The sequence below is a fragment of the Citrus sinensis genome, chromosome 5, assembly GCF_022201045.2.
Source record: "Citrus sinensis cultivar Valencia sweet orange chromosome 5, DVS_A1.0, whole genome shotgun sequence".
Taxonomy (NCBI): Eukaryota; Viridiplantae; Streptophyta; class Magnoliopsida; order Sapindales; family Rutaceae; genus Citrus; species Citrus sinensis.
The window spans coordinates 20,313,289-20,324,497 of NC_068560.1; the positions used below are offsets into that span (position 1 = coordinate 20,313,289).

Genomic DNA, 11,209 nt, shown 5'->3' on the forward strand with positions numbered 1-11,209 from the left:
TTATTTTTAATTAGTTGCATTGTTCTTTCCATCTCTATGACATTGATGGGTCCATATGGGAAAGATGCCACGCTTTATATCGTATCCAAAGATGCAAGCTTTGCTGTTGAAGTTGCTGCATTCAGCCAAAGCCAACTATAAAGTATTTCCACAAATCATGCAATGTAATTTATAATGCTGTCGTATTTTGACTGTAAATTCCCTAGCTACTCTTCTTTGTCAAGTACGAGCTAAACTTCAAAAACAATAGTTTATAAACTAAATAAATAAATATGTAATATGTAAAAGGTTCGAGATGATAAAATTTGTCGATATTTCCAATAAGAAATTTATTAAAATCACTTAAATCAATTTTAAAATAATGTAGTCTAAATTTAATAGGGTACTGATGGATATTCTAAATTTTTTTTATTCTAAATGATGTATCATTAATTGAGTGGTCGGTAATTTTTTACAAGATTTAAGTAAATTAATTGTATTATCTCACCAACTAATTGATAAATGTCACATCATTTAAATTAAATATTTATGATAAAAAATTTAAGGTGTATAGTACTGTTCAAATTAATATCTAAATGAAAATTGTTGTGTAAGTTCCTCCCATAAAAAATATAAATTTAATTTTTTCTTTTCCTATAGATCTCAGTACCAGTTTGAAAAGTACAATCAACAAAGGTGCCGGTTTAAACTAGGGATGACAAAAATCCCCACGGGGACGGGTACCCTCGGGGATTTTCCCCATTCGGGGAGGGTATGGGGATAATTTCATACCCAATTTCTTATTCGAGGAGGGGACGGGGAAATTTTTTTACCCAATTTCTTATTCGGGGAGGGGACGGGGATGAGGTGGAATCCCCATCCCCTACCCATTTCCCCATTTTAATTTTTAATTTAATTTTAATTTTTTAAAATTATTAGTAAATAAATTATAAAATTATAAATATTGGTAAAAATAAAAAATATCAAAATATTTATATTATTAAACTTTTAGGCCTAATTAACTAATTAAAGTTCTAAATTTTTATTTAGGACATTAAAAAGACCGAGTAGATTCTATTAGCCAAACATTTTTTTTTAATTTTGATATTCTTTAAATATTTTAAACTTAAATCTATTTTTTATTTAATTTTAGATGTTATAATTGTCCACAACGAATCACAATTTTAATATCTAATCTAATCTAATCTAATATTTACTTTTAATTTGCTCCGATTTAACTATTGTGTTGTAAAGGGAATAATTCACATTTATAAAGTGCCCACGCCACCATTGAAAAAGTTAATTTTGAATCTAAATTCGATTTTATTTGTAACAATTTTGTATTAGACTATTAATTTGTTCATGATAGTTTGTAAAATAAGTTTGTATCCCTTGCATGTTGCGTTACTTACTAATTTAATGTATGTGACTTTTGTAATAAATATTAATGTAAGATATATTTCGAACTTTATTTTTATTTGAATTTTTTATTTTAATATGATTAACTCAAAATAAAAAAAAATGTATTAGTTATTCGGGGATCGGGGACCCTCGGGGATCCCCTGTTATTATTCGGGGAGGGGATGGGGATTCTCTCAAGTAATTCTGACGGGGACGGGGAGGGGATGGGGACATACGCAAAATATCGGGGATGGGTACGGGGAGATCGGTCCCCTCCCCTCCCCTCCCCATTGCCATCCCTAGTTTAAACATCCTAATTTATGAAATAAATTTTATTCAATGGTGCGACTAAATACAGTATTATAACTTACGAACGATTAAATGATCATATTTTGTTGATTTTTATCGGTTATTTGTAAGAATGATACCCTTTAAAGTACTCAAGTCGGATCCTTCATTCAATCTCATTGTATGAAAAACTCCTAGGGATAGCAAAATGCAGCCTCATGGTGGACTTTAGTAAGCCCATGCCCAAGCTCATTTTAGGGGAAGTATAACGATCATGTCCATTGTAGGTATGGGTTGGGCTTGAGCTTTCACTTAACTTCTAAATATTTTTAATTGTTATGAACTTAAAATGAGTTAATAATCAATAAATTGTTATATTAAATAATACATTAAAAATAAATATTTTAAAATAAGGTAATAAATAAAGAAAATAAAAGGTTAAATATTTAATTTTTAAAATATTAAATTCTCTAATTTAAGCACTTTCTTAATTAACAATTAAGAGAGAATTTAATATTATAATTTTAGATTTTTAAATTATTATTAATTTATGAATTATGAATTTAAATTTTTTATTATTTTTAAATTTAAAATTACTATTTCAATTAATAAATTTTTTTAAAAAAATAGTGAGTTAAGTTTCGCTATTTTTTTTAGTGGAGCTATTGGCACCCCTACATTATTCTTATAAAACCCCATTTTAAATAAAATTACAATTAAGGACAATTAAAAATTAAACACATATAGATTTTTTTCAACAAATTACTTAATTCATAGTCAATCCTTTAAAAAAAATATATGTTACTTCTTATCTAACTAAAATAACTTGTACAAATTTATGCCCGACTTTCTCTTTTTCCTTGAATTTTTCTGCCTGGCTGCTACTGGCTCACCATTCTTTCTAATTCGATAAAAAACAAAGTCAGTGGATCGAAGGTTTTGCGGCAATAGTAAAGTATTCAGAGAGCATTCATGCATAATCCAGCAACCATTGTGTGGAGACTTGTCCTTCTCTTATTGAAACCTTTTCTTGGAACCAATTTTCTTTCTAGAGTTGCGGGACACAACCGCCTTGCCGGCATCTTCTCCTTGCCACGTACTAGTACCGACTCTATGACCAATCTTGGAACCATTAACACTCTTCTTCTTCAAGCGAGTAAAAAAGTAAAGATCTTCGCCATCTTTTAAATCGAGTCCTCCGAATTGCCTCCAAATCTGCCACGGTTCCTTGGAACCGTACAGATTTTCAGTTCTCACGAAATCATCAAGAAAAGGGGGCTAGAGTTCCAGAAATCTTGTTAAATAATCTATTGTTCTCTTTTAATTTTTTATTGATTAAATATTTTTATACTTAAAATTACTTTGAAATTATAATTTGAAATATGTGTTATTTCAGCCAATAATTAGCACTAAAAAATTTATCACCCGTATAACTTTTTAATTTGTGTGTAAGGTAATACTAAAATTAGAAATAATTAAAAAAACAATACAATAATACTTTGAGTTTTAAAAATAAAATAAATCAAATGAAATTTGAGAACTTAGAAAACTATATCTAAAAAAAGAGATATTTTTAAAAATAAAATGAATATAATTAAAAAAAATTTATGAAGAGATTACGGAGTGTCAATAGTCCAACTTTTTATTTTTTAAGCTTTTGTTAAACCCCTCGTGTGGAGGGCTGAGGCCAAAGCCGCGGCCCTGATCCGGCTGGGCCTGGACTTTTTTGTCCACCCAAAACATTTCTTACGGAACAATTTAATGGACTGACAGTTAAGTCTCTAACTTTTCGTGATGGATTGTAATCTTGTCAGGACAAAATCGTCTTTTCTTAAACAAATTTTCTATTCCAAAAATTAATCTGCCAAATATAAAAGAATAAAATATTCTCCGTTATTTTTACCTTCGCCAAATCGCCGGCGGTCAATCAGGTGGCGTGCGGCAAGACCTGTGACATGATGCAGAAATTGGGAGATTTTAAGCTCCCCGCATTCTTCAATTACCCTCCATACTTCACGTATTCTCTCTATCTCTCTCTCTCTCTCTCGGGCGCGCGCTCTCTCTTTTTCCATCTGTGCTTTTACTTTTTAATTTTATTTAATTTTTTGTATATATTTTTATTGAATTGTCATTTAGACTGCAGCCGGTTAGGGACACTCGAGAAAAGCAGATACAGCTTTGGAAGGAACTTATTCTTGATTACTGTAGGAACCAAAAAGTATTTGTGATTCTGCTTGAAGAAGAATTTCCTCTCTTCTCAAATCCAGTGATTGAACGTAAGTTAAGACCACCCTATTGACACTTTTGATTCATTCTCTTAATCCATATTCGCTATACTTGTTTATAAGACTGTATTGGGGCATTGTAAGTAGAATAAGATCATAGCATTTCACTTCGTTTTTGGGAAACAAATACCTGCCCTGCATTGGCAACACAAATATTCTCCTGCATTTCAATGCGCTTACATGGTTAGAGTGAATTGTTCTTATATTTTAGAAGTAACCCATTTCTCGCCATACTGCAAAGATTCTAGTTTTAGGGGTTTGGTGTCTTTGCATGTCTAATTTGGTTTTCATGTGGCTTCTAGTAATAGGTCTTTCATAACGAGATAGACCTTATACAGTAACGGTATTTAATTATGAAGATTGGTGGGGTAGCTGACCTTGTTAGTCCGTTCTTGCAAGAGTAGAAAGATAATCTTTCTGCTTTTTTATAGTATTTCCCCCGCTTAATGGATAACTATTTGTTACCAATGGGGAATTCTTTCTCACCTTAAATTAATTGCAAATTGAGGTGGTGGAATTTGCGCCAGTGGAAACCATAAATTTCATACACAATAGAAAGATATGATAGATCGATCTTTTTTTAGATAGTGAATGGAGTTCTTCTTCTTCTATTCTATCCGATTCACTGGTCCCTTTTTTAGTTTTCATACTGTTTTCTCTTGCCCCTTCTCATTACGAATTTAAGGAGTTTTATGTGCAGAGTAATTATCCATTTTTGGAAGCTTTGTTAGAATTCTGTTTACAGATGAAGCGGTTATGTTTTGTGCTGATGAATTGACCATTTCCAAAAATTTTATCTACTTCTCATTAGGCTCAACTTCATTTGTATGGGTCCTTAACTGAAACTTGATGCTTGATGAGCTTGTTGATTAGTTTAACCCTTAGGCTCAACTGCATATGTACGTGTCCTTAACTGAAATTTGATACTTGATGATCTTGCTGATTAGTTTAACCTTTAGTAGTTTGCGAAGCTGAAAGACATGTCAGGCTTTAGCTGGATAATGCACATAAATACATACATAGGGTCTATGGCCTAGAAGTTTAATCTGCATCAAGACACCATAAAGAGTTAATTCATCTTCAGGGCTCCTTAATGAAGTTTTTGATGTTAAGTAACTGATTATGCTTCTAATTTTAAGATGCATGGGATATAACAATTTTGTCATTGGCCAATGCCTGCATACTAAGGTTTCTTTATCACTTTTATTTTCTACTGATAATAATTATTACTGTCTATTTGTAAAGTGATATTTATGGTGTATAATAGAAGGAAAATTCTTAAATTACTGCTGCATCTGAAAGTCAACAAGCTTAATTCTCTTATAATCAAACTTCTGAAGTGATACTGTGAAGATTCTGAGGAGTCAAGCTATTTCTGTGGCTGTGTATATTGAGGGTGACATGCTATTTGCCATAATGGCTGATTAGATCCTTTCCCTCCTTTCTGCCTGATTGTTTGGCCAATATACTACAACAAAAGGTTTGGTTGCCCCTTTTTCTGGACCATGAAGCTTCATGAGTTATTACTGAAATTAAATTTTTCTTGGTAATTCACAAAAGCATTGATTTTTTGAGTTGTTAACTCAAGAGCGTCACTACCTATTACTCTGCTGCATCCAAATTACCATCTCTAATCAAATTATCGTTATGATTGTTTCATGCAGGATCTCTTAATAATGAAGCTAGAGAAACGTTCCTGTCTGCTTTAGTGTCAGAAGGTTGGTTCCTGGATTCTTTCATTTCCTTTTCTTTTGAAATTATGGTGATCTAAAATGGTGTTATCAATTCTATTTATTCAGTAGGTAGTTATTAAATGCCATTATGACCAAACAGGTCGGGCAGAGTGGTTGGATAAAGGACATAGGAAATGCCTTATCCTTTGGCACCGGATTCAAGATTGGGCTGACATTATTTTACGCTTTGTAAGTTTAATGCAACTCTATTTTGATTAAGTTTGCAGATTAGCAGTATGCTTATTTCTTATATTATTACATGGTCAGGTAAAAGACAATGGGTTGGAGGATAGTGTTATGACTGTGGAGGAAATACGTTCAGGGATTGAATCTCGAGGGACAGGTAAACTTACTAGATATCATGATATTTCTGTTAATATTCTTTCCAGCTTTAGATTTGATCTCTCTTTTTCATACATACACACAATCTGAACAGAATCAGAATATTACTTACTCTGCATCCATAATGTTTTATGCATATTGATTGAAGCACTCTTTTTCTCTCTTTGTACCTCAGAGCTTCATGGGATGGACCGCACAATTTTAATGCGAGCGTTGAAACTACTTGAGCACAAAGGGAAGGTTGCAATATTTAAAGGGACATCAGCTGATGATGAAGGCGTGAAATTCTCTGTGTAACGTACATTACTGGATAAATTTCAAAATGACTTAACTGAACTTGTTGGATCACATCTCGCTGCCTTTGTTAATTTGATATTGTTAATTTTATTTGAAATTTTCCTCAGTTATAGTGGCCAATTGGTCATGATTAGTCAAACTTCTTCTTCTTTTCCTTTTTGGCTTCCTGTTACTAATGAATATTTTCATTTAATTAGTTTTGTTGGAAGAAGGATTTTGTTTTACAAGATCATGTATAAGCAACTGTGCCTTGAGTTCGTTGGTTCAAACCATTCTTGAGTTGGCATGTGGCATGCCAATAAGTTTAAGTAGACTATGTATCAACGTGAAAATTAAGAAAAACTTTTCATGAATATATATATATATTTCTCGTCTTGAAATCACCTCGTTCAATTTGTCATTCACCAAGGTAAATGCTCATATAATTCCCCTAACTTGTTATTCTTGATCATTAATCTAATCATAAAAAACAATGGTTTCAAATCAAGTACTATGGTGGTATGGTTGGTGTGCTAGAGATGAATAATTGTCATTAGATTAAAATCAAATCAAGAATTCAAGAACTGAAAATTTTACAACTATTTTTGCTGGCTTACTTTTGCTCTTTAGCCAAGAGATGATTGACTTTTGTTAGAGCTTCGTTGGCAATGTTAATGACAAGCGAAATCTTATGGATTCATGCTAATTACTTTGACCCAAGTGAAACAATTCCAAATTTGAAGAAAAACACAAAAGCAAGAGAAAAAGAAAATTAATCCTTTGATCAAACTTAAAACCATGCAGTAGGCAAAGATCAAACTTCATTTATTCACAGGTGTATATTTCCGTTTTGTATGCCTGCTATAATTATTCTGTATACATGGATCACTTGCAATCAACTTCAGATCATTCAATCTAGATTGAGAATATAGTATTTTCAAAACAGTGCACATAATTATTTTCCTTTCTATATTCGTTATCTAGATTAAATTATACAGAGTAAGACAGAAATAACTGCATGCTGCGTAAATTCAAGAAAGAAAATTGTACAATGGTGACAACAACTAGATGCTAGTCCAAGGCTGACAAAATGCCTCTAACTGCACGAGTGAAAGTATGTTCAATCAAACGTTGGAGCCAAACACTCATCAACCATATCCACCAGGTTTGGATTTTCTAGTGCTGCAGCTACCCGTTCTTTATCGTTCAGTTGTTTATTAACTGCATTGAAAGAAAGAGAGTAAATGCAACAAAGATTCTTCATAGGGTAACTCCATCTACTCGTGTGTGAAATAAATTAGCTACAAAACAATGAAAACAAAAACTGTAGGCAAGATAGTACTACAGAAGGAGAACATGATCACGGTACGAGGTAATGGCAACAAGAAGCTTTAATACACCGACAAAAGCAACAAACCTTTGAGGAACGACTCTGAATAAAATATACACACTAGTACATAATGAAGAGGGAGAGTATGTTTACCGGCAGCTTCAGTTGCATGAGTTCCAGGTGCCACCATTATATCCACCTATACACAATAACCTTGAAACGTTAGGAGTCCACATACCTTTCAAATATCAAAGTTAGAACTGTGCAAAACCATCAAAGATGCTTGTAAGATGGAGATTAATAATGGTTATACATCAAAGATGCTTATAAATCATACCACAAAAGCATTCAAAAATTAATCAATATGGCTGACATCATATAAACTGTAACATGTCATCCTTAACAATGGTTGATGCACAAGTAGACTACAATGGTTATACATACAGTAAGTAATAATATTGTTATACGAACCAACAACTAAGAAATTATAATTGTTAGTTAATGGTCCACAACTTCCAAGAGGTAAGTAATAATTTTGTTACACGAACCAACAAATAAGAAATTATAATTGTTAGTTAACGGTCCACATCTTCCAAGAGGTGCCATGTTTGTGCCCAAACAATGCCCTTGATACAAAAATAAAAACACAAATCATGAAAAGAAAAGAGAGAAGAGGTCCGTGGACAACAATTTCTTTTCACTTTTGCTTTAAAATTACTAGAAAGTGGATTAGGTAGTCTTTAATGAGATAACACAAGCATGGACCCACAAAGTAAACTCAAGAAGGTTCAAGTCAGTTGCAATCCAAAATTAACACAAGTGCTAGTTTTCATTTACTTAGTATGGTTTGTATGTATGTCAAATAACACAAAATCTTCTGTTAAATGTCGTTTGCAAAATTTTTGACTTCAACTCTCCAAATTTCACCAAAAAAAATTGACCAAGAAGTTTTCCCATAACATTGAAAACCTATACTGAATAAGAAACTGTATAATCCCATCAAATTCAAAGGTTAGATTCCGCAAACAGTATCAAGTTAATATAATCTCTAAAGTGTAAGAAGAGTGTAATTTTTTTTTTTTCAAGAAAATATGGAGAAGGAAAGATATGCATCACCATCTGAAGGACAGTGCTTCATAAATAGCCTAATGGGCTCGTTAATGTTGGTTACACAAGAAATAAAATGTGGATAATAGCTACTTCGACAGATATATAATGAGAAGCTGAGAGAGCAAACTAGAATTCAAAACCTACCCAGGAATGAGATTAACCTTATTTTGGACATAAAACTAGATTAAGAACTTAGCCAAATTGTACTAAAAACCAAGAAATCTATCCGACACGCTAGACTATGGTACCCCAAATTGAAACACACAATCGGCTATTGGTCTGCAATAAGCTATGAAAAGTGAGAATATTGAACTGGCATGATGAAAGCTGATTACATAAGTATAAAATTTGGGAGGTATCACAAGTACTTCAATTTCACATTTATGAACAGCTACATCAACCTTAGAGAGGATCAGCTGACTGGCACTAAATTTTGATAGAAAATAAAGAATTATTTTAATCAGTTAAACGTCTTACTAGAATTACTACTTTTGCATGATTTATACAAATGTGAATTCGAAGGTAAGCGCAGGAGTCAATATCCAATAAGATCAGGCACAAAGAAATTTTCTATTATGCATTGACAACACGTTGTCAAACCCTTCTTACCTTAAAACGAGGAGGCAAGCTCCTCATAAGTTTCACCCGCAAGCACAGACCTATAACTGTTGCCATACTGCAGTGCTCAACTGTAGGAGTAAATGTGACCCTGAATTACATAAAAAGAAATTAATTAAATTGAGTAAACTTAGTTCTCAATCTCACTCGGACATGCAACAAGGAAGAAGATAACATGAGATTTTGTTGTCACCTGACATAGCTACGCTCATCATCCACTTCAATTGCATCCTCTGTTATAACTTTAAGTTCTTCCAATGAGTATGGATGCTCGGGATCTTTTATATCTCTAACATGATGTAAGAATGTTAAGGAAAGAAACTTAATTTACATCATATAACTCAGTACCAAAAATTTTCTATTCCTTTGTAAATCGTAAACCTTAGTGCACATGATGAACCCCAAGATGATGAAAATATAACCATCAAAATATTAGATGATGAATTTAAAGCATCACCACCCATATCAAGCAAAATATCAAATAAAACAACAACAATAATAATAATAATTCAAGTGATAAGAGTAGGAAGGATATCAAATACTTCTTGTTGGTCAATTTGTTCAGCTGCATACTCATCGTTAACACAAGACGAAGCACTTCGAGCCCGCCGTTCTTTCTTTTCATACACTACAGGATTTGCATTTATCAACCCAGAAACCATTTTCACTGCTGAAATTAAAAATTAAAATTTTTAATTAAAATCACAGCCCGTCAAATGATATTGAACAAAAAAAAAAAAATTAGAAAGTATCATTGAAAATAATTGATTAATATCGAATGAAAAATTTCATCCGGTAAAACGAAAGAGCCTTACATTTTTTAACGGCGCTTTTATTCCGTTGAAGAATTTAGAGATGGCGTATTGGCGCGGCAGCTGTAAGAAAAGAGAGGTTTTTAACGGGTTTAAAAGTTGGGAGGCTCTGAACCGACACAAAATTTTCAACCAACTTGACAATTTCATTGGGGTCCTCCAAATTTAGTTTTAACAGAAATAAGGCTCTATGGCCTATGCTACCAAGTTGTTTTGAGTCTTCGAGCATTTACCTACTAGCATAGGCCACCAAATTGGAACTTAAAATTATAATAAATTGTTTTTTTTTTTCATTGAATTTTTAGTACACAACATCAGTTCGGTTTAAATTATAGAAGCCTAGTGCTTAACTAATAAAATTAGTCATAGTTAAATGGCCTTAAATATTTAATTTATCAATTTATTTAAATTGACTAATTTTAAAACCTATCACCACTAGTTAATGGACGGTCTTTTCAAGACTTTGTCTTGAATTTGCATCTCCTGTACAAGTGTGTGTTTAATTAATAATTTTTTTTTAAAGTTGACTAATCTTAAATATTGTATAATTAAGTGGAAGCGGTCTTATCTTTTAAGAAATGTGAGTAAAATATATGTTTTTAAATAATAGTGAGGATAAAAATATAAACAAATACTTTATAAAATTTAATATAAATTAAATCGAATGATAGTCTGATGATAAATATCAGTAATAGTCTTACGTAACATGAGATATAGTCGGATTGTAATATCACTTAAAAAAAGATCAAATTAAGATTAAAAAAATAATCAAACTAAAATTAAATTCTCTGACTAACCCTACCCATTACAAATAGAATATACGACCTAGTATAATTGTTTCAAAGGCTATTCAATGTTAAAATAATAATAATAATAAACAACTATTAATTACAATTAAAATAATGTAAAGTCAATTTTTTAATTATTAATTACAATTAAAATTTTCCAAAATGCTTAATCAATTTTTTAAATAATGTAAAGTCAAAACGTCAAAAATAAAAATAGAATTTTATCAGTCCGAGTCCATGAAATAAT

General features: G+C 31.8%; 2 protein-coding genes across 3 annotated transcripts; one reads left to right on the top strand and one right to left on the bottom strand.

The window, feature by feature from the left end:
* Nucleotides 1–3,520: 3,520 nt before the first annotated feature.
* LOC102621639 (vacuolar protein sorting-associated protein 25) lies at nucleotides 3,521–6,458 on the top strand. Its single transcript, XM_006471413.4, has 6 exons — nucleotides 3,521–3,685; nucleotides 3,805–3,944; nucleotides 5,618–5,671; nucleotides 5,787–5,875; nucleotides 5,954–6,029; nucleotides 6,204–6,458. Exons 1-6 carry the CDS (start codon nucleotides 3,624–3,626, stop codon nucleotides 6,323–6,325), a joined length of 543 nt encoding a protein of 180 aa, XP_006471476.2. The 5' UTR covers nucleotides 3,521–3,623; the 3' UTR covers nucleotides 6,326–6,458.
* A 735-nt stretch (nucleotides 6,459–7,193) lies between these two features.
* LOC102621935 (protein AE7) lies at nucleotides 7,194–10,344 on the bottom strand. Of its 2 annotated transcripts, none has more exons than XM_052442597.1 (6): nucleotides 10,178–10,344; nucleotides 9,896–10,032; nucleotides 9,556–9,659; nucleotides 9,354–9,453; nucleotides 7,788–7,833; nucleotides 7,194–7,525 (listed from the first exon to the last, which is right to left on the bottom strand). In XM_052442597.1, exons 2-6 carry the CDS (start codon nucleotides 10,022–10,024, stop codon nucleotides 7,425–7,427), a joined length of 480 nt encoding a protein of 159 aa, XP_052298557.1. In that variant the 5' UTR covers nucleotides 10,025–10,032; nucleotides 10,178–10,344; the 3' UTR covers nucleotides 7,194–7,424. The 2 variants fall into 2 exon arrangements, with proteins under 2 accessions (XP_052298557.1, XP_052298558.1); XM_052442598.1 differs by having other exon boundaries at nucleotides 9,896–10,029; nucleotides 10,178–10,338.
* Nucleotides 10,345–11,209: the final 865 nt, after the last annotated feature.

What these genes read in the sequence shown, in the direction of transcription:
- LOC102621639 (XM_006471413.4), top strand. Translation starts at nt 3,624, where the DNA reads ATGATGCAGAAATTGGGAGATTTTAAGCTCCCCGCATTCTTCAATTAC. An exon ending in AATTACCCTCCATACTTCAC is followed by an intron (nt 3,686 to 3,804) that starts GTATTCTCTCTA and finishes ATTGTCATTTAG; the next exon opens with ACTGCAGCCGGTTAGGGACA. An exon ending in GTCTGCTTTAGTGTCAGAAG is followed by an intron (nt 5,672 to 5,786) that starts GTTGGTTCCTGG and finishes ATGACCAAACAG; the next exon opens with GTCGGGCAGAGTGGTTGGAT.
- LOC102621935 (XM_052442597.1), bottom strand. Translation starts at nt 10,024, where the DNA reads ATGGTTTCTGGGTTGATAAATGCAAATCCTGTAGTGTATGAAAAGAAA. An exon ending in ACCAACAAGAAGTATTTGAT is followed by an intron (nt 9,660 to 9,895) that starts ATCCTTCCTACT and finishes ACATTCTTACAT; the next exon opens with CATGTTAGAGATATAAAAGA. An exon ending in GATGAGCGTAGCTATGTCAG is followed by an intron (nt 9,454 to 9,555) that starts GTGACAACAAAA and finishes TATGTAATTCAG; the next exon opens with GGTCACATTTACTCCTACAG.